The sequence below is a fragment of the Vombatus ursinus genome, unplaced genomic scaffold (genome assembly GCF_900497805.2).
Source record: "Vombatus ursinus unplaced genomic scaffold, bare-nosed wombat genome assembly UNPS02009824.1, whole genome shotgun sequence".
In the NCBI taxonomy this organism is placed as follows: Eukaryota; Metazoa; Chordata; class Mammalia; order Diprotodontia; family Vombatidae; genus Vombatus; species Vombatus ursinus.
This window is the reverse complement of record NW_020949602.1, coordinates 5,240,409-5,263,561: the sequence shown is the minus strand read 5'-3', so window position 1 is coordinate 5,263,561 and position 23,153 is coordinate 5,240,409. Positions and strand designations below refer to the sequence as shown.

At 44.6% G+C, this 23,153-nt stretch overlaps 1 protein-coding gene across 3 annotated transcripts in view; it reads left to right on the top strand.

Annotated features, from left to right (window-relative positions):
• Positions 1-23,153, top strand: part of OMA1 (OMA1 zinc metallopeptidase) — a 68,025-nt gene that overhangs the window by 43,810 nt on the left and 1,062 nt on the right. For all 3 annotated transcript variants that reach the window (XM_027852819.1, XM_027852820.1, XM_027852818.1), the window contains one exon: positions 2,728-2,877. In XM_027852819.1, the coding sequence (XP_027708620.1) occupies positions 2,728-2,877 (150 nt within the window). The remainder of the gene's footprint in view (positions 1-2,727; positions 2,878-23,153) is intronic.

The following is a 23,153-nucleotide window of genomic DNA, read 5'->3' as shown; positions in this document are numbered from 1 at the left end:
CAAACTAGAAGTTGCAAAATGATAAACCCCCCACGACGTAATGAGGATTCCAGTGGGGAGAAAAGAGCTGCCTCTGAACATGCACGAAATGCAGGTGTGCCCATATCCTGGCGATGCTTGCCTTCTCCTGAGATTTCCTGGTCGCATTCCTACCTGCGTGCACACATTCCACCACGCTTTCCTCTGGTGTGTTAGCTTGGGGGTGCACCTGCGGCGAACAAACCCAGGAGAGCTTCCCGGCTCAGTCCTTTTCTCACATCAGCTGCCTAATGAGCTCCTGCCCGCCATTCCTCCTTCCCATGGGTGACACTTTGTGGCCATCAGTGTCCTCACTGGGAAAAGAATGAGGGCGGCTCAGGTGACCCCTCAGGTCTCTTCAGGCTCTGATTGTGCTGAGTCCCAGCATCCAGGCTTGGGTGAAGGGCAGGCTTTGTGATTCGTTGTAGTCGGTGAAGTTAAAGCCGCAAAAAAGTTACCCAGAATCTGTGACGGGGACAGGTTGTAGCAGTGCTGATGTCTGTCTGCTGCTTGGGCTTCTGGGGGCCACCTGGGGTGGAGCTGAGGCAGAAGCCATCCACAGGGAGCAGGGGCAGCTTCTCAGGGGGCCAGAAGTAGCCTGCGGCGGCTGCTTCCCCTTTTGTATTTCTGGTAAAAGTCTTTGGCTGCAGGCAGGGCTTGCCTGGAGTAGACACGCGTGTAACTTGTGGAGTCCTCGGACTTCTCATTATCCTCAGGCATCGTGTGCTACTGCTCTCAGATGACTGGCTTCAGGCCTGGTGATTTTAGGCATAGCCTCCTGAGTTCAGAATTTCCCAGATGACCAGAAGAGTGTTTTGGCCTGAACTAGGGCCTGGGCATAATCTAGGCTGAATTAAATTGGTCCTGCTTACCCCATTGATGTCATTGATGGCCTTGTCAGTTGTGACAGGCCAGATGGACCATTGGTTTGGGACCGTGCTTGCTGGTCAGAGTGAGTGCTCTGAAGGGGAAGGGGCTTCCTTACATATAGGTCACTGGGCCAGTGGGATTATTTTGGTCCCAAGGTTGAAAAGTGAAGTCATTCCCTTTCTTTCTCCCCTTCTATGATTTCGACACTGGTTGATGCTGACTTTCTTCCACTTGCACCTCACACCCTCCAATTCTGATTTAGAAAAGTGAGTTGAACTGGTGGCTAGCAGCCACTTCATTTTAAAAATGATGATTTTCATACCTAATGCAGGCCATTTTTACTTTGTATAAATGGAGAGAATAAATATAAGTGACATACTCATTTTCAAAAATTTCACCTCCCTTTAGTGTGTCTTTGTAATTAGTTTTACAAAGTATAGAGAAACAAGGATACCTCCATCTTAATTTTCAAACAGATGTCTCAGTTCCTTTTGGAATCTTAGTCTGTTGAGATGATTAATCTGTTCCTCTGATGTACTCTGCATACCAGGTATTACTTTAAAGATTATCTTCAGCTGTGTTTGTTAAGAGATTAAAACAGTGACATAATTTTGTTGTACTTTGATTAACTCTTTGTGTGCTGAGCAGGACATGAGATAGCGATGTCCTTTAGAGATATACCAGTCAAACCTACGTAGCCAGGCGACCTATGGACTGGCAAGGATGTGACGGATTGTGATGGGTTTTTTCCAGATATTTGTTTTTAACACAGTGTTGTGCTATGCTAGATCGACGGGGCTCTGAAATAGGAGATTACAATGTTCTGGTCACTCCTTTTCAAATCATTTTTTGGTTTTATGAAAACTTTGGGAAGCAGCATTTTCCACTGGCTATTTTTTGTACTAATGGCATTTTTGTTACTTTCTTGGGAAGTGGAGGGGAGGATAAGCTGGATTTGAAGGGACAAATCTGGTTGCTTTTGAGCTTTAGCTGCATCTGAAATAGGCTTTGTTCCCAGCAGCAGCTTAATTGTTGTTGATGATGGAAAGTAGTTGGTATTTTCTAGGCTCGTGTCGCAAACAGACATTAGAGATTTTGTCAGGTTTCAACAGAAAGTAGAATGTCGTGCTGTATTTAATTCTGAAGCCGTTTCTCCTGAAGGTTTCTAACAGTTTTGCATGCGACGCTTTGATGCTTTGAGAGTGCGTAGTCAAGAACAGTTGCAGGGTGACTTTACTGTGCCGTCAGCTGCCTAGCGGCCTTCATCTTTATCGCTATGGCAGGATTCAGGATATTCTAGCAGTGCTTCTGGTTGATGCTATGGTCATTTCCTCCTCAGATATCTTAGGATAAAGGAAAAAGTTCCAGATTTGAAATATAGTAACTTCTTTATTACAGTGTTTACTGAAGACATTTTAATATGGGTAATGGTATGCTGATGTTCTAGTCACTTTTAAAGCCGTGTGTGTCACCTTTCGTGGTTACATAAAGTTAGATGAGACCCTGGACGCCATCTCTAGTCTGCTTCCCTCATTTTGCAGGAGAAGGGAGGTGACTTTAAATGCAAGACCCCCTGGGTAGCCAGTAGCAGGGCTAACATTGGAACTTCGCTTTTCTGCCTCCCAGTCCATTACTCCTCCCTGTGTACTGTGCCTGTCAGCAGAGCTTGCATTCTGACAGCGTGTATGCATTGATATTGCCATAAATAATGTAGCTTTTTTCTCCTCCTGCCTTATGTATGTACATTTTCTTCCATAATACTCTATGTTGTGTATTTTTCCCCTAATGTGTCCTTAGAGAGTTAACCTGATTTCCTGGTCTTCTGCATTTTACTCTCAGGCTTGTGTGGATGTCAGAGCGAGTTCAGTGTTTTGGCAACAGCTGGAATTTGCAGATAGGATTCTGGGTGAGCCTAAGTTACCAGAATGGCTATCAACGCATCCCTCCCATGAGAACCGAGCTGAGCACTTGGAACGGCTTATACCTCAGGTGAGCCTGACACTTCACTTCTCTTCTCATACTATTTACAGTAAATTCCATTATCCGCCATGTCCTGGGACAAGGAAAAACCTACTTTGTCATTGAATCTCTTCTGTGATGTTTCTTATGTTGATTAATACCCAGATTCAGAAGTTGAATCCCTGAGGTTATGTGAAGGATAGGAAGTGGTAAAAAAAAAAAAATTCTCAGATTGTCATTTTCTCAGGGTGAGGTCTGTGATGTTGTAGCTTTCTTCCTATGGAATATACCTTCTGAAATGATCATGGGGGGTACCAAAAGGTGAGAGATCCAGTGAACAGAAATTATTTGTTCAGCCTTCAATTTGTGCTGTGCAAGCAACAGGTACCTTTGAAAACCCTAGGCTGGTGGAACTTTCCGATCGGCAGAGGTTTCATTTTATAGGATCATCAGCATCCTATAAAATGCTGCATCAGCAGCGGCGTCAGCACGTGCAAGAACAAGCACCTTCGTTTGTTCTGCTCAAACCCTGAGGAGCTTGGCTGCCTGGCGCCTGCCTGGTCAGGATTGGGAAAGTATGACCAAAACAGAGCAGTGTCTTTGACTTGCTCCATTTTTCCGTGTCTAGATAGCGCTAAGAATTGTCGCCTGAAAAAGCCATGAAATTCTTCAGCATCATGATTGACTTAGCCTTCTAATGGCCAGTATCACTTGGAAACTGAAGCAGCTCTTCTGAAAATAATACACTTGGTTCAGCCAACTGCTTTTCATTGAGTGTTGGGCTAGAGAAGGGTGCTCCTCTTATCTTTTTATGGAGAATCACATATCTAGAATAAAGTGTATGTACTCCAGCTTGAGGCAGGCATATCATCCGCCCAAACTTAGATTGTTCAGAAATTACAAAGAATTTTACCCACTGTCCTTGGAGAGTGCTGACATAAAACATGGCATCGCTTTTTTGGCTTTCATGTCACATAATTGATTCATATTGATCTTGTCATCGGAGCCATAATTAGGGTGTGGGTAACTGGGCCTTTGATTCTGGGTACAGGTAGGGAGCTGATGTCCAGGAGGGTCCTGTGCCCTACAAGAGGATTGTGTCCCAATACTTAGTGGGTCCTCCTCTGGCTGCGAGCCATGACCCTCCCCCACTCCAGCTGCCCCACCCCCACCCCACTCCTTGCCTTGCAGGGTCCCCAAGGCCATAAAGTCCATCTGCTGCTCTAAACTAGTCCTCTGCCCCCCAATATGTTATCAGACTGTGATCCTTTCCACACCTGGGGTGAGCTTCTCCCTGACCCTAACTGACCTTTTCCTTTACCTGGTGGCTTTCTGCCCATAGGGCCATTCCAGGATCATGCTCTTGTCACCTTGGGCCGGTGTCCTGAGGTCTTTTCTTCCATGAGGCCTTGTGCCTTGAGGCCAGGAGTTCCTCTCCAAGGTGTTCCACCATAGTTGTCCTCTTCAGTCTTGTGTTGTGGATAGTACTCTGGACTCGAAGTCAAGAGACTTGGGTTCAGATTCTGCCTCCAGTGCTTACTAGACCTCTGAGCCTGGTCAAGTCTATTAGCCATTCTGTACCTGAGGTTTCGCATCTGCAAAATGAGGGGGTTGGACCCAAGGGCCTGGAAGGGCCCTTTTGGCCTTTAAGTCTCTGATCTTGTGTTTTCAGGCTGTTTCTTCCTTCATCCAAGCCGCTTCCTTGGGAATGACGTGAGCCTGTAAAGGCTGCGCATTGGGTCTGGCTAGGCAGTCACTTCTAAAACCACCCAACTGTGTTAGCACCCAGCTCAGTGGGGGCAAGTATGTAGCCGAAGGCAGGCCAGCAAAACTCCCCGGTGGGATCGCAACCAGATGAAAATGTAATTTGGAGATGTTTAACAAAATAAATAAAAGCACAATATAATATAGGTAATGTTAATTTGTAGAGTGCTAGACCTAGAGTCAGGAAGTCTCGTTTTGTGAGTTCAAATCTGGCCTCAGATGCTTCCTAGCTGTGTGACCCTGGACAAGTCACTTAACCCTGTTTGCCTCAGTTTCCTCATCTATAAAATGTGCTGGAGAATGAGCAGTATCTTTGCCAAGAAAATCCCACATGGGGTCGTGAAGAGTCAGGCGTGACTGAAAAGTGACTGAACAACCACGAAAGTCAATATGTGGCCTGAAGATTTGTTTCTATTTGAGTTTGACACCACTGACCTCCCTCTTATCTCCTTGATCAAATAACAAGAGAGATATTACTAGTTTAAAAAAGGAATTGAAGTTAGTCTAGAATGACTTAGTCTTTTTTTCCCTTATGATAAATAAGCTTAGTTAAGCGAAACCAATCTACCCCTTTGCCATGTCCAAAAGTGTGTGCCTCATTCTGTACCGTGAGTCCATCACTTCTCTGTCAGGAGGTGGGTAGCATGCTTTATCACTGGTTCTTGGGAGTCATGATTGATCATTTCATTGACCAGAGCTCTTAAGATCAAGTGAGATAATATATGTAAAACACATGGTCAACCTTAAAGCTCAGATAAATGTTAGCAATTATCATTATTATGTCTTTACAGTATTGTGACTGTTAAGTTGTCCTGATTCTGCTCACTTCACTATGCATCATTACATACAAATCTTTGTAGGTTTCTCTGAAACTGTCCTTTTCATCATTTTTATAGCACAGCAATATTCCATTGCATTCATATCTCATAATTTGTTCAGCCATTCGCCAATCGATGGGTGCCCCCTTAGTTTGCAGTTCTTTGATATGACATTAAAGAACAATTGTAAATATTTTTGTCTGTATGTGATTTCCCCTCTTTTTGGCTCTCTTTAGGGAATAGGCCTGGTAATGGTGTCACTGAATCAAAAGGGATTCAGTAATGACTTTTTGGACATGGTTCCAAATTGTTTTCTAGAACGGCTGGACTGATTTGTGGCTCCACCAGTGGTGCACCACCATGTTTGTCTTCCTTCAGCACCTCCAGCACTTGTTTTCCCTCTCTGTTATCCTTACCAATTTTGTATGTGTAGGATGAAACCTTAGAGTTGTTTTGGTTTGCTTTCTTCTAATTATTTGTGATTTGTAGCTTTTTTGTATGACAGCTGATCCCTTGGATTTCTTTCTTTGAGAACTGCCTATTTGGATACTTTGACCATTTAGCTTTTGGGGAATAGACATTTTTATATAAGTGAGTAATTTCCTTATGTATCTTGGGTATCAGACTTGATCAGAGAAATTTGTTGCAAAGATTTTCCCCTCAGTTAACTTAATGCCTTCTAATTTTAACTGCACTGATTTTATTGTTCAAAACTTTTTCAATTTTATGTAATCAGAATTTTTTATTTTCTATTTTATGATCATCGCTGTTCTTCCTCTGGTCATGAACTCTTCCCCCATCCATAGTTGATAAATGTATTTGCCTCCCCATCCTCCCAGTGTTATAAATGTGCAGTCATGTAAGACATATTTCCATATTGGTCATGTTGTGAAAGAAAACATAGACCCTCCCACCTCCCCAAAACAAACAAACAAACAAACAAACAAACCACACATACCCAAATAAAGAAAGTGAAAAATAGTGTGCTTCTATCTTCATTTAGACTCCATCAATTCTTTCTCTGTAGGCCGATGGCATTTTTCATCATGAGTCCTTTGGAATTGTCTTGGATCATTGTATTGCTGAGAAGAGCTAAGTCATTCACAGTTGATCATTGTACAATTTGTTGTTACTGTGTACAGCGTTTTCCTGGTTCTGCTCACTTCACTCTAACTCAGTTCATGTAAGTCTTTCTAGGTTTTTCTGAAATCGTCCTGCTCATCATTTCTTGTAGCACAATAGTATTCTATCACAATCATATATCACAACTTGTTCAACCATTCCCCAATGGATGGACATCCCCTCAATTTCCAATTCTTTGCCACCACAAAAAGAGCTGCTGTAAATATTTTTGTACAAATAGGTCCTCCCCTCCTTTTTTTTTTATCTCTTTGGAATACAGACCTAGTGGTGGTATTGCTACATCAAAGGGTGTGCACAGTTTTATAGTCCTTTGGGCAGTGTTCCAAATTGCTCTCCAGAATAGCTCAATCTGTTCACAACTCCACCAACAATGCATTAGTGTCCCAATTTTTCCACAACCCCTCCAACATTTATCATTTTCCTTTTCTATCATATTAGCCACTCGAGAGGTGTGAGGTGGTGCCTCACAGTTGTTTTAATGTGCATTTCTCTAATCAGCAGTGGTTTAGAACATTTTTTCATATGACTATAGATGGCTTTGATTTCTTGGTTTGAAAACTGCCTGTTCATATATCCTTTGACCATTTATCACCTGGAGGATGGCTTATAATCTTATAAATTTGACTTAGTTCTCTATATATTTTAGAGATGAGGCCTTTGTCAGAGACACTTGCTGGAAACGAGATGTCTTTTCTCTTTTCTTGTTTTTTTTTTCCTCTAATTGTTTATGACGTGGCTTCTCATGGCCTGCCTTATTCATGTTGAAGCCACCCTGACTGTGATTGTATATTGAATTTCCCCAGGAATCAAAGTTGACCTTAAGGTTCACAGATTCCATTTTCCTTTGTTGGGGTAGGTGGGGAGATTCCGGACAGTACTTGCCTTCCCTCCCCCTCATCATACTCTTTCAGAAATCACCGACAGTTGCTCCGGTCATCTGCCAGTTCTTTGGGCAGCTGAGGAGCTGTCAGCTGGACCCCATGACTTGAACTCATCAAGGGCAGGTGGCTGTCTTCTTATTAGCCCCTGATTTGGCTGGGGTAGTGATACTTTCTGACCCATTTTTGTTAACTCCTTCCCAGTCCAAAGATTATTTTCCTTGACAGAGAAAGCAGGCACAAAGAGTTGAGCAAGTTTGTGTTCCCTCTGTTATCATTATGTGTTTTCAAATTTTATTTCTGAGAGTCTCTCTCTCCCCTACCCACCTCCCTTCTCTTTCCCCTTCCCTTCCTACCCTTTCCTCCCTCCTCTGAGGGTGTTTCAGCTGTGCCCAACAGGCTCAAGCTCCTTCCTTTTTTGCCTTTTGCCTCTCGTGGGGCAAAGCAGATACGTCAAGGCCTACTTCATTATCCATCATACTGGGTACGTGAAGCACGCCCCAGACTGCTGAGCTGCCCGGGTGGGGGACGCTACAGCAGAGACCACAGATGCTCTTGAGGGCCCGCAGTTCCATGCAGTGGGCTGTTTGTTTGCCGGTCTCCATAGAAACAGCTTTCACCATCGAGGACGATGGGATGAGGAGTAGCCCTGCCAGAGGGAGCAGGCTGGTTTCTCCCCTTATCTCTCCGCTTTCCTTTGTGCTTTTCATCATGAACGTCTGCCTCTGGTCAGTCCCATTCACTGCTTTGGCCACTCATCTCCGCTCTCTTCCTTTACCTCCTTCCTCATCACTCCTGTCCCTTAGGCCCAAAGTCCCTTCTTGGCCAAAAGAGTAGCCCTTGTATGGACCTTGTCAACCCATGGAGTGCTGCTTTTCTTCTGCGCGGGGAGGTTACAGGGCATCAGCTTGGATTGTGGGCTCTTCTTGGCCTTGTTATTTGTTGCTAGGCAAATGAATGAATGAGTGAGTGAAAACAAGGTCTTATTAATCTCTTGGTGTGTGCAAGGCACTGTGCTAAGTGCAGATAGCAACTCCAAAGGCTTAGTTTCCTGGATGGCTGGAAACAGGGCCGCTGGTCTCGGGGGGCCTTGCTATCCCCAAGGCACTTGGGTTATCTCTGCTGGGTCTGAGGAGAGGCGAGGATCAAGATGGACGTGGTGATTTGGCTTGCCTGGCTCCTGCTGCCTCCGATCTCCCCCTCAGGGTGTCTTACTGCTTCAGCTGGGCCAGCCGGCCTGCTGTCTGTTGAGGATTATTTCTCTACCTCCAAAGAGGGATGTATGGGTGTGTGTGTGTGTGTGTGTGCGTGTGCGTGCACGCATTTTTGGAGCATTGGTACTGCTTCTGGGTCTGCCGCCATCTGAGAAGACGGAGCGTTCGAGTGGCCCCCATCATGTCAGCCATCCTCTCATGATGCAGTCATGAGAAGGCAGGGGCTGGAGGAGGCCACCTAGGAGTTCTCTTCTCATTCTGACCTCTCCTCCCCTGTAGCCTCGCAAGCAGCAAACCCTGTCACTTTCTTCATAATGTTTCTTAAATGGCTTGCTTCCATTTCTGTGGCCTCGACCCTCAGTAAGGCTTCTACAGTAAGTAGTCCATTACCAGCAGACGCTCCCAGATTACAGGGTTTTACTGGTCTCCTTGCCCTGGCTCTCAGAAGCCATCCTGAACACTCCTGCCAGATTAATTTTCCTAAAACATTTAACTCATATTGCTTCCTTTCTTTAAAAAAAATTATTCTCTCTTGGTTTTATGTCACCTTCATTTCCACATATTTCCCTCCCATACCCAGAGCACCATCCGTTGTAAGAAAGAAAAAAGGAGGAAAAATACAGTCGAGCACCACTGAACAACACAGCCACCAAGTCTGACAACCACTGCCTTAAAAAGCACCAGTGGCTCTGTACAATGTACAGTGCCATGCAGGGAGCTCCGTGACCTAGCCTCTGCTTACCTCTTTAACCTGGCCTGCCAGGCATGGCACAAGTTCCATGGCCTTCATGAATCCCTCCCCTAATATTTTAGCTCAAAGTGGTCTTTCTCTTCCTCTGAATACCTATAGACTCTCTCTCTCTCTCTCTCTCTCTCTCTCTCTCTCTCTCTCTCTCTCCCCCTCCCTCTCTCCTTTGCTGGTCACACAGACAAGTGTGCCTTATTTTCTTAATTCGATTCCAGCTGCTTGAGGGCAGGGACAATGTCTTATGTTTCTCCTTCATTTCTCGTGCTCCCTAGCACGGAGCCCAACAAATCCTTGAGAGGAAGTGCTCTGAAATCCTGGTGGGGGAAGTCACAGTGGCAATAGAAGATAATGTGCTCCCCAAAGCAGACACCTGAGGCCATGGGAAGTCACGGGCACATTGTTCAACCTTGGAAGGCGCCAGTGGCCGACGCCCTTTTTTGGAACTGCTGGTCTGTCTCTCAGGAATCCCGGAGGAGGGGGCTCTGCTTTGTCTTGGTCTCTAAATGGCCGAGATCCTTAAGACTTGAGAGGCAGAAATGGACACCCAGGGGACGTGGAGTTCCTGGACCTCCATTTTCTCCCTGAGATAGATGCTGTCTGTGGTTTTCATTTTATGTATAGATTCTCTCCTGCTTTCTGGACGACATTGTGCTGATTGCTTTGAGTCCCTGAACACCTCAGGGCCTCTATTCAGTGAGATATAACCACGCAGGAAAGTTTAGCCTTGTATCTGTATAGGGAAAATGAAGCAGATGAGAAATTCTTCTTGTTAGCCCAGATGATGACACGCGTTAAATAGACAGGCCAGAGTCAGCCTGTCAGTATAGACAAGGCTTACACGTAGAAAAGGTTTTGGGTCCAGAATTAAATCAAGGAGAAGCGCAGACGGGGCCACATCTGGGAAGCTGGAGATTGCTCTTGGTGATCCCAGGCTGCTTCATCTTTCGAATAGCAGTATTCTCCTTGTAGAGGCATAGCCTGATATCGGGGATGAAGAAGACCAGGGGTCACAGCCCATTGCTGATCCCTGCTGGTCGTGTGGCTTTTAGTAGCCACAATCGGCTCCTGAAGACGGTGAGCTGCGGAGTGGCGTCTGCACTGCTGGAGGGCTTTCCTCACCAGGAGTTCCTTTTACCAGTTAAGTCTTAGCACTGTTATTTTTCCCCCAGTCTCCAAATATCTCCCCCAACTCTCCTGTTGCTCTGTGGCTAAAATCATAGACTGTCACAATATCAGGAGAAGAAAACCTGCCAGTGACCTAAAGGTTAATGAAGGTCACATCATGGTGTTCCTCGTTAGGCTTAGCAGATTACCAAAGGTAGCTTATTCTCAAGAAATGATGTAAAAGACATTCTCGACATTTAGGCCAGAAAAGGAGGTGGGCAGACAGACAGCTTTGGTGTCTTTGTGGCCAACCCATTGCAGCTGTTTGGGGACTGAGGAGGCTTTTACAGAAGAGGTTGACCAGTGATGATTCTAAAAGTCTTTATTATGGTCACATTTTAACTCTCTCAGTGGAAGGCATAAGGTCCACCTGGACACCCAGAGGAAAGGGGAGAGCAGCTAGGGAAGAGAGGGACCAGAAATGGAAGAATGGGGTCTGTGTGGAGAGCAGAACAACCTGTTTCCATCCTGTGGTAATCAGCTCAAGCTTAGCCCATGTGTCCCGGGGGCTGCAGGCTGAAGTCTGTTCTGATCACCAGGGCTTGCCAGCATCTTCAGAGGTTTTCGGTTGTCTGTTGTCTGTATTTTCTGACCGGTCAGATAGCCACAGTATCAGCGGTCAAGGAAGAATCTGGATTTCACAGTATTTCAGAGTGCATAGGAATTCTTCTGGGGAGCAATCATAGCTAATAGTAATAGCGCCCAGTGTGGGCCAGGCACTGTCTGAGCGCTTTCCAGTTGTTGTCTCACTGGTTCCTTACGACAACCTTGGAAGGTAGGGGCTGTTACTACCCTCATTTTACAGCTGAGGAAACTGAAGCAGACAGTGGTTAAGTAACTTGGCCAGAATCACACAACTAGTACGTGTCTGAGATGGAGTTTGAGGTCCTGACTCCAGGCCCAGCTCTATCCTCCGTACCACCAGCTACCATTAAACAGTAACATTAAAAGGTTGAATATGTAAACTTAGTGATGGCAAAAGTAATCACTGTTTTTAAGGGATTTTATATAAGGCATGAGCCTCAAAAGAAGGCAAAAAGCCACTTTAATTTATCAAATGTTAAATGTTTACTAAATGCAGCGCAGTAGTAGGCTAGGCATGAGGCTCACAAGTAGCCATTGGCAGAAGGAAGGAAATGAAGGTAAAAATGGAATCTAAGGCAAAGTCTGGAAGAAAACAGTGTATGAAGTTATGCTCCACTTTGTTTGGAGTGTTTATTGGAACTGGGTTGTCTAGTAAACGGAGTGCTAATTGTACCAGTTCTGAATTGAATTCCACAAATATTTGTCTCAGGGAATTTCTGATTTGGACATTCTCGTAATGTGCCTGGCTTTTTCTGGAATATTTATTTAGACTTGTTGTACACCCTTCACTTGTACAAAAGATCTGTGACGTCCTCTGGGCAGATCTTCTCCACTGGCACGCTTCACCGCATATCTATGCCCGGGAAAAGATATGAGTAGCCATGGTCAGAACGACTAGTCACCAGTGGTCCACGTCGCTCCATGTTGAGCAAGGTTGCCAGGTGGACGGGGCTTCACTGCCAGGCTCTTCCTTCTGCAGTCCATCTGCCTCAGAGCTGCGGAGCACAGGTCTGTCTGTCACTCTCTGCTCAGGAAGATTCTGGGGTTCCCCACTGCTGCTAGGATGATGGGCAAACTTCCCCCAGTTTCATGTCTTTACAGTCAGTCATCAAGCTCCCAGCTCCCTGTGCTTCACTTCAGTCAAAATGGGGTGCTTGATATTCCCCTCCATTCCACCTGATTCTCTGTTTCTGTGTGCTTGGACAGGCCAGCCCCCTGCCTTCAATGTGCCTCTCTTCACCTCGACCTTTTGTACCTCTGGCTTCCTTCAAGGCTCAGCTCCTGCCAGAGTCCTTTCCTGATATCCCAGGGGTTGGTGGCCTGTCCCGTGCCCTCTCCCCCTCCCTCCCCCCGGCATCCGATTATCTTTTATTGATTTGTAATCTGGGTACATGCTGTCTTCCCCCTAGAATGTAAGCTCCTTGTGGGCAGGGACTGTTTTCTTTTTGTCTTTGTATCTCTAGAGCCTGGTACAGTGCCTAGCACACAGTAGGTGATTAATCAGTGTTTTTCATTTACTTGTGTTTTTGATGGTGTTGAATGGAATTGAATTGATTCAAATCATCCTATTCTAAAAAATGTTCCTCACCTGCCCGCTCCACCGAAAAAAGAGAGAGCCCTGTAATTGCTTTTGTGCACTGTCACAGGTTGTTTTCCCCTCAGAGAGCAAGAATTCAGTGTGATGGGATCGTGGGGTCAGCTAGGCCGGCTCTCTCCTACATAGCTAGCAAGGAGCAGATTCTAAACCCAGAGTTTTGGAATATGAACACATTTATTTATGGTTTTGGCTCTTTAGTACTCTGTGGCTTATGTGTTGTGTTTTTGTTTTTGTTTTTGTTTTTTTTTGGTTTTTTTTTTAGGCAGTTGGGGTTAAGTGACTTGCCCAGGGTCACACAGCTAGCAAGTGTCAAGTGTTTGGTCTGAGGCTGAGTGAGGCTGGATTTGAACTCAGGTTCTCCTGTCTTCAGGGCCAGTGCTCTATCCACTGCGCCACCTAGCTGCCCCAGCTTATGTGTTGTGTATAGCAGGTAGGTCGCTTGTGGACGTTTCATGGATGTTATCAGGAACCAGGGAAGGATGAACCCGCCGTCTGGATCCCCAGATCTCAAAAGGAGCCATGCTGTGTGACAAGGTTTTTGTCGTTAGTTTTGTTAACTCTTGTTAGCGGGCATGTGATGGACAGAGAGGTCATTGTAACGATTTCCCTCTGTATATTTCCCTTATCCCCTCCCAGGAATCCATCTCTTAAAACAAAGGATTTTTTTTTTTCTAAGTGAGAAAAGGAAAAAATATGAGTAAAACTCATCAACATATTGAAAACAATTTGATGTGATTTGCCGTATTCCACGCCTATGGGCCCCAGTGTCTCCAAAGGAGCACAGCCAGGTGTCTTCTCATGTCTCTTCTTTGGAATTATTTATTCTTCAGAATTTTGCCCCCTTCAGTTTTGATTGTTTTGTGATTGGTTTTTTTTTCCATTTACTATTGTTTTCGTGACTGTTTATTTTACCTTGCGTGAATTTGTGTAATCTTTACATACTTCTTTGTATTCATCGTGCTTATTGTTTTATCCAGCATAATACAGTCCCTGCTATTTCCTCCCTTCCTAGCCCAGCCCAGCCCACAGCCCAGCCCAGCCCTTTCCATTCATTACCTCACCACCATTGGTTTTACTGTTCCTCAGTTGATGGACATCTAGTTTGTTTTCAGTTCTTCATTATACTGGTTCAATATTAATGCAGTCTTTAAAGCTGCAGGAGCCTTCTGTTTTGCTAGAATGGTCCCCCTTTTCAATTTTCAATCATTGAACTAAAATCTTTGAAAATTCTTCTTTGAACTGGTTAACAAATGCCAACTCGTACTGAAAGCATTTCTTAAGTTCCAAGTGGTAAAATTTCACCAAAATATATTTACAGATGATCGCTGGGGACCTTGAAAATGTGCTTCATTGCCATTTTCAGACAGAAGAATTCTTTAAAATAAGAATGATTTGATTAGAGAGTACAAAGAAAAATGATTGCATAAACTGTGTATGTTGGGGATTGGTAATGAAGGAAAGAATTGGAGACAAATTCCTTTTAAAACAAACTAACATAGTATGGAAACATCATTTTGAAGCTTGATGTAATCTTTTTCTATTTTTTTCCCAAGTGATTGAATTCATTTTGAATGTGATAAAACTCTATTATAGCATTGGGAATAATTTAGTAGTTGAAGTGAAACTGATATTTAGTACAAGAGTATGTTGTTAATTACAGTACATAGTTAGAACGCAGAGATTGGAATTCCCTGCAAACATAAGACTAATTTTTATAATAAAGAAAGGAGACTTTTCTGGTGATTTATAAAATTCTGTGAGAAAGTCTATGGCATTGAAAATCTTAATTTTTTTTTTTTGTGTACCATCATGGAATTTACTTAAGTATTCTTCCTGAACTGAGTGTAAGTGCTTAAGAATAAATGATACAAAACAGTGAACCCTAGAACCTGCTGAGTTGTATGAAGTGATGAGAAAACCCCCCAAAAAATAAAAATAAAAGAAGACATAGTTCTTGCTCTCAAGTCACTGTCTGATAGGGGTACCTGTAATGATATACCAGCACAGATAGCTGTGATACCCTACTTACATGATGAGCAATTAGACAGTCACAAAATAAATGTGTTTGTGGGGAGCTGGTACTAAGTGGAAGCTCAAAGAAAAGCCTGAAGGAGGTGGAACTTAGCTACACTTAAAAATGGGTAGGAATCTTACTGGTGAAGAGGGGCCAAGTAAACAGATGAGTGTGACTTTGGAACCAGTGATGACTTTTTTGCCTTTGCCTTCCCTGATACCTGACTTCCCTGACACTGCCGGCTTTCCTTCTTCTTTGCTATCCTTCCCACTTTCTGACTGTGGGTCCATTTCCTCTACCCCTTGTTCCCCATGACCCTCCTCCCAACCTCCACTCTCTGCATCGGCTCCTCTGCTTTTCTCTCCAGTGATTTTTCCTTGGTGACTTGGTCCACCATCTTGGTGCAGCCCTGTGTAGACGATGCCTGTGTACCCATGGCTGACACTGTGTGGGTACCACACGTCTATTTCTCAGGTGCTGATGGGACAAAGGTGTCTACTGGAGAGTCTTCTCTTACCCCAAATGTGAAACATCGAATGCAGGGCTTGTTCTTTAACTTAGCTCTTCCTCACTGCCCCAGCGCTGTGGTGATTTCCCCTTCAAAATGGTTTGATCCTTGATGCCCAGAAGTCCTGATACTTCATTTTTATTATATATCATTATGAGAATAAGCTAATTTCATTTTTTTTAATCTAGAAAATAGCTACATATCAATTAAGGGGAGTTAGATTTTGTTATTTTTTGGTGAAATACTTTGATAAAACAAGTATAGCCATCTAGTATTAAACATAATGCAGTGATCCATTAGCTATTTAAAAAGGTAAATATAGGTTTGTACCGAGAATATTATTTGAAGATAATTAGCCAATAATCATGTTAATTTTATTTACTTGGAATAATCTGTTAAATTTAGGAGACATACATAGCGTATGCATTCTGGTTACCATAACAACTTGGGTGCAGACTTGGGGAACAGATGCTGTATCAACCTGTTGATGTTTGATAGTATGACAGTTTTAAAATTATGCTCCATAGTGACACTGTTCAGACTTTAAATTTAATGTAGACTATAATTTGTCCTTGAAAGAGATATATTATTTGGCTTTTCCCTGTAAGAGTTGTTTTAACATGAAATGTGGGGAGTTCCAAAATAAATAAGGGAACTTGTACAGTAACCCAGGGTGGAAATGCACAGTTCCTTCTTTAAAACTGGAAGCATTTAGAATGTTGAATTTTCAGATAGAGGAAAAAAAAAGGAATATTAGAATAATACAGAAAATCATTTCATTGTAATTTATTAGTTTTTGGATTATTATAATCAAATAATATCTCTTCAGATTTTAGGACATCTCAATGACAGCTTCATTTGTATAAAATTTTTATCTCAAAGTCTGAATCTAATGTGTTCAGTTTTATATAGTGAAACGCTTTATGTAAGTATTTAAATAGATTCATTTTAATCTCACTTCATTTTGAGTCCGATATACTTTCAGAAGGCAAGGGCTTTGAACTCTGGTGTAAATCATTCTTATGCATTTGTAATTGGACAAAGTGAATTCATAAATCATGAATATTACACATCTCGTGAGTAGCAAATACAAGAGTGTTAAACATTTAAGTAAAATGTGGGTATTGCCAATGTACACAAACACACAGTGTTCACCTTACGAAATTTCATTTTGTTGGACGTGGAGAGTGTTGGGGTAAAGGTAAATATCATAGCAGCTGCTGTAATTGAATTGGCCTCAGAATCGACTAAAGGCACTGAGCCTGACGGCAGCACTGTCTAAATGCTCCTTAGAACAACTTTACGGGACCTGTGATGGGGACCTGCTTGAGGCGGAAATGAATAAGCTATTAGCAAAGATTGCTTTGGGGAAAAAGGAGAAGAAGGGAATGATATTTTTAAAGGAACATACTTTTAAAAATTGAGGTGATCTTTTTTTCCCTCTGAAATATCTTAGTTTCCATTTTTGGAAAAAACCTTTAAATCTATCATGAATCCTCAATGGCATCCAGGTAACTTCTCTTCTCTTGCATTTTTTTCCTTATTGCAGTTTTTTCTTTTCCAGAAAAGTAATTGACGTTCAGCTCACTTCACAGTGCTTAGAACACCGATGCTCACAAGCAGACGGTTTCTTAAATGCTTGTGATGCTGCTGCTAAAAGAGAGTCATCCCTTAATGCACAGCTCTTAAACATTCCAGTTATTTGATTGAAAATATTATCTGACAGTCTTTCAGTGCTGATTTTTGTAAATCCTAAGAGAAGCGACTTGTACTTTTAAACTTGAAGTGTAGTCTTTTAAACTTTAAATGATTGATATTTAATGATCACAGCTTACTATAGCTAATATAGCTAACATAGCCCTCACTTTGTGCCAGGCACTGTGCTAAGTGCTTTACAAATAGTATCTCATTTGATCCTCATGACAATTCTGGGAGGGAGGTGCCATTATCATTCCCATTTTGCAGATGAGGAAATTGAGGCAAATAGGAGTTAAGTGACTTGCCCAGTCACCCAGCTAATAAGTGTCTGAGACTAGATTTGAACTCAGATCTTCCTGACTCCAGGCCTAGTGCTCTGTGCAGTATGGCACCTCTAGATATTTCTGTTTACCTCATCGTCATCATCATCATTCTTATGGTTTTTGCAGGGATACATGGTGTGCGTCAGTAGGCTGTGACCATGAGTGTGCATAGAGTATGGACTAGGAGTGTTGACCTTCCCGCAGAGGAAGAGCCGAATGGTGGTGATCCCAGTGTCTCCCAGAGTGCTCTGGCACGTCCAACCCAACACTCCTTGTGTGTCGATGATTATAACATATGATGGCCGATAAAAGTGCATGCCATCAATATGTGTGGTGTAGTTGAATTCCATAGACATGAATATTCCCTCCAACACCCTAATCTTCTCGTTCCTCAACTTTATTCCTTTACCCGACTGTGGCTACAGAGAAGCCGTGTCTTTGATCTTGTCGTCGCTCACCCATGCGCAGCCTCCGTGTTCGTGAACTCTGAAATGCTCGGCCTGATCTCAGTCTGCGCTCATTCCTCCTCTCTCTGCCTGGCACCCCCAGCACTTGTTCTCCGGTCTGTGACCTCTGTGCTTCCATCCCGCAGTTCCCTCCCATGTCATTACTCACGTACTGGCCAGCTCTGCTCTGTCCTCTTGCCTCTAGTCTTGTGCCCTTTTCCTGTTGGAGATCTTGCCTCTGCCTTGGATTAATGCCACCCTTTGCCACCTTTGCTTATGTACGGCTGAGTGACAAAACTGTGCTGTTTGGGTGTGCTGCCCTCTTATCACATGTGATCTCAGGTGGGCCCTGGAGGAGGCAGGAAGACACTTTTCACGTCCCTACGTTAGTTACTCGGTATCCCATGCACCGCGTCCCTCTTTAAACCACCCATGGCTCCCCAGCTCTCACCCTCTTCTCTGCGGGTGAGGAACTGCTGCATATTTCACTGAGACCATTGGCGTCTTCCCTGTGAGCTTCCTCTTTTCTCATTCACACCTCCTGTTCCCAGGATGCCTTCACTGGTCTCTCCTTCACTCGTTTCACATTCTTGCCAAAGCAAATGCTTCTCTATGCAAAAGTAGAGATGCATTTTCATCCCATTCTACCCCATTCCATCCTGGCCTCTTTCCAGCAGGTCGTTTCTTCTCTCCTCCACACTGTCTCATTTGTCTTCAGTCTGTTCCTGTCCACCAACTGCTTCCCTTTCACATATAAACATACCCATGGCTTTCCCATCCTCAAAAACCTCATGGGATCCATCCGTCCCTACCAGATACCTTCCCATATCTCTTCTCCCTTTTGTAGCTCCACTCCTTGGCAAAGCCATCTATAAGAAATGCCTCCTCTTGTCTCATTCCCTTAACTCTTTGCAGTCTGGTGTCCGACCTCCACATTCCACTGAAGCTGCTCTCTCCAAAGGGAAGAGTGATCTCTTAGATGCCCAACCCGATGGCCCCTTCCCAGTCTGCAACCTTTGACTCTGTTGATCATTCTCTTCTCTCCAGGTTCTGCTCTTCCGTGTCAGACCTTCCCATTCTCAGGCTCCCTTGCTGTATCTTCATCCGAGTCACATTTGTTCTCTGTGGGTGTCCCCCAAAGCTCTGTGCTGGGCACTTTATGTTATTTATTGATTTTTACTTTATGTTCTTCTCACGTTTATGTTGTTTCACTTGATGAGCTCATCAGTTCTCCTGCTTTCAACTGTCATCTTATGCAGGTGATTCTCAGATTTGTTTGTCCAGCTCTAACCTCTCCACTGACCTCTAGTTTCATATCTCCAGCTGTCTATTGGATGTCTCACATCAACCATCTCTTAGGCACCTCAAGATCAGCATGTTTAAAACTGAACTCATAATCTTTTCCCCCAGACACTCCCCTCTTGCTAATTTCCCACTTACTCTGGAGGGTACCATCATCCTCCTAGTCACCCGGGCATGCAATCTGGGTGTCATCCTAACTCCCCTCTCTCTCACCCCCATATCCAGTGTGCTGTCAAGTCTTGCTGGTTCTGCCTTCATACCATGCCTTGTAGGTGCCTCTGCTCTTTCCTCACACCGGCTCCTCACGCTTGGACTCTTACAGTCTCTTCGCCTCAAGTCTATCCCCACACGCTCCTCTCACCTGTCAGATTCATCTTCCTAAACTGTAGGTCCGACGCTGACGCTGCCCTGGTCAGTCACCTCCACGGGATCCTTGTTACCTCGAGGAACAAATACAGTGTCCTCTGTTTGGCTTATAAAATCCTCCAGACCCCGAGCCCCTGCTCCTTCTTCATTCTTAAGTCGTACACCTCCCGTCTGTTCCACAGCCTAGGGACACTGGCCTCCTCGCCACGCTTTGAACACCAGGCCCTGTAGTCTGACGTGGAGTGTTGCAACGGTCTGTGCCCCGTGCCTGGCCTGCTCTCACTCCTCATCTCCACCACCAGCTTCCCCAGCCTTCTTCAGGTCCAGGAAGCCTTTCCCAGTCACCCTGGATTCTAGTGCCTTCCTCTGCAGATTTTCTCCAACTTATTCTTTGTGTCCTTGTTTGTACACAGTTGTTTGCATGTGGTCTTCCCCATTGAACTAGGAGCTCACTGAGAGCAGGGACTGTCTTTGCTTTTCTTTATATCTCCAGCACTTAGCACAGTGCCTGGCTCATAGTAGGTGCTTAAGAAATGCTGGCTGACTGACGGCTAAACCACCCGGCCAGTAAAAGAGGAGAAGGGATCACAGTCAGTTGGTAAGAGCAAGCGTTAAAAGGCGGGTAGACCATCCTCACTCTCTCCCTTCTCCTCGAACTCCCCATCCGCTATTACCGAAGCCTCACTGGTTGTCGTCTCATTTACAACATCTCTCCAACATGCCCCCTTCTCTGCTCTGACACTGCCACCCCCCTGGTGCAGACCTTCATCCCCTCACACCTGAGCTCCTGCTATGGGTCGGGCATCTGCTCGCCTCACGGCTCTCCCTACTCTAACTCATCCTCCATTCAGCCCCTAAGGTGATTTTTCTAAAGCACAAGTGTGATCAGGTTGTCCCCACTCCGTAAACTCCAGTGGTTCCCTATGGCCTCCAGGATCAATACAGAATTCTGTTTGGCATTCAGAGTCCTTCAGCACCCGGCCCCCTCCCACCTCTTCAGTCTTCTTGTACCTTACTCTTTGGCCACATCCTATTTGATCCAGTGACACTGGTTTCCTGGCTCTGCCTCAAACAAGACCTTCCATCTCTCGACTCTTACAGTGAAATTGAAGAAAAGGGGGACCAGAGGGAGGATCAGGGAAGAGCAGAAGGAAAAGGAAAGGAAAAAGGAGAGAAAAAACAACAGAAGAAAGGAGAGAGAGATCCATAAGAACAAGATGGAATGGGAGGTGAAGAGAGAGGACAGGCTGATGGGGGCAGCGAGGTGGCGCAGTGGATAGAGCACTGGCCCTGGGGTCAGGAGGACCTGAGTTCAAATCCGGTCTCAGACACATAACACTTACTAGCTGTGTGACTCTGGGCAAGTCACTTAACCCCAATTGCCTCACCAAAAAAAAAAAAAATGGAGAGAAGAGGCTGAGTGTGATCGCAGAAGAAGAGAGAGAAAAGGCGCCTTTCCTCCGCTGCTGTGGTCTGGCTGATCTCTGACAGGGTCTGCCTCGATTCTCCCTTCCTTCTTGGCTGCCCCTCCTTGGGCCATAGGGCCCATCTGGATCACAGCTTAAGCGTCACCTCCCTGTGCCCCGTGTGGAAGGCAGCAGGCAGCAGGCAGCAATGAAGGAAGGCTCAGGTGAGTGGGGAGACCCACGTTCCCATCCTGTCTCACTCCCTTGATGCGTGGCCTTGGGCCTGGAGGCCAGTTCAGCTCTGATTTCCTTTTCTGTGGCTTCTATGGTTGGCAGCCAGACTCATGCTCATTTAGCTTCCCTCCTTGGCTTTTCTCTTTCCAGTGTACGCTCAGCTCCTCTCCTCCCTCTCTAGTAGGTCTTGGTGACTTGAGTGTGCTGTCAGCCCGGTTAACCTGGTGCTCCTATTGACTCAACTGGGGAGAGGAAGTGGCCCTCTGTATTGTGTGCATCGGGAGCCCCCCCCCCGTCTGATTCCTTGTTGTATCTGAAAATTGACTCTGGATTTCAGAAGTCGGTACTGGCAGAGTGTGGGTTTGGCTGGTTCCTGTCCAACTGGAAAGGCTAGAGGAAGGTTTTGACCTCATCAGAGTCCTTCCCTAACTACTTTTGGAGAGGCTTGCCTCTAGGGAAAGCAGTGGTCCTCATGGGATGTTTTGTCACCTACAAGTGACTTGAGGGGACTGTTCACTCAGCTCTGTAGAAGGGGTTCAAGTCACTGATCTTTGAAGTATTAAAAATACGGAGTTGGTGAGGGTGCAGAGCAGAAGGTGGGCAAGCCAGGCAGCCATGCCAAACTTTGGGGATTAGAAAACTATGCTATTGGAAGACTGGCATTAAGCAGACGAGACTAGAGATTTCAAAGTGCTAAATGAGTTTAAGAGGATTACGTTGCTTTTTTTTTTCTAATGGAAAGGATTTGGGGATTTCAGCTTGCCTTGAATAAGGACACTTGACATTAATGCCGTTCTTCGGTAGCTTTCACTGTGCTATAGAAAGGGAAGAAACTCTTGATCTGTAATTATCAATAGCAGTGTGGACATTGACAGAATGCCGTGCCAGAAGTGTGATGTTGGAAGTAAGGTGTCTTGCTTTCACATGTGGATGAAGCTCGAGGTATTTTGCTAAACAGTTACAGAACAACAAATCAGGTTGGATAAATGCCTACTTGTTTGTATTTACTGTGAAAATGTGAAAGCCAAGGGAGAGCCTTTTTAGAGCGGATTGTGAGTTTTTTCAGATATTTGTGAGGGCCAGAAGTGAGTGATGGAGGGAGGGGGAGGGGGAAAATAACCACTCCCAATAGGAGATTTATGGGATTGATTGTTAGAAGACCAAATGTAGCCAATACTAACTTAGCTTTGTTTTCTAAAAAGCTTTCCTTTTGAAACCTACTACAGTATTTATAAACCTTTTCAAAATAGATGAGGTGTTTTTGCTTTTAAAATTTGTTTTGGGCCAAACTCTGCCCTTTTTGGAGTAGTGAGGTGTGTATTAAGCCTTGTTAGAAAAAACGACTAGTTAATTTTCCACCTGTGAAAATGAAAGAAACACTAGGGTTGTGAATTCAGATTTGTGGGATTGTCCTGTGTGTGCCTCTAGAAATGTACCCCTTCCTCACGCCAGGCTGCAGTCAGCCTCAAATGAGGCAGAGCTGGAAGGAGTTATTAAAGCCCTCTCTTCCTCCCTCCTCCCTCCCTCCCCCCCCTGCACGGAAAAATCAATGGCCCTGTCCCTGACTAGGGAGAATGAGGACAAATATGGTGGCAGGGGAAAAAAAAAAGAGAGAAAGAAAAGAAATATGGTGGCAGGAGAATGGCATCCTTGCCATTGGGACCTTTTTTCTCTCAATTTGGGGAGTTGAGTAATACTTTCTACAGTTTTCATATTGAAGGGAATTGAGAGGCAACATGGCATCATTCGGCAAGATCTGGGTTCAAATTCCTACTTTGACATATACTGGCTGTGTGACCTGGGCAAGTTCACAGTGGACAGAGCTCTGGGCCTGGAATCAGGAAGACCTGAGTTCAAATCTGGCCTCATACACTTACTAGCTGTGTGACCCTGGGCAAGTCACTTCACTTCTGTCTGCCTCAGTTTCCTCATCTGTAAAATGGGGGTAAAAATAGTAGTATGTACCTCCCAGGGAGGATCAAATGAGATAATATTTGTAAATTGCTTAGCACAGTGCCTGATCCATAATAGGCATTATATAAATGTTAGCAACTACTACTACTACTACTACTACTACTACTACTACTACTACTACTAC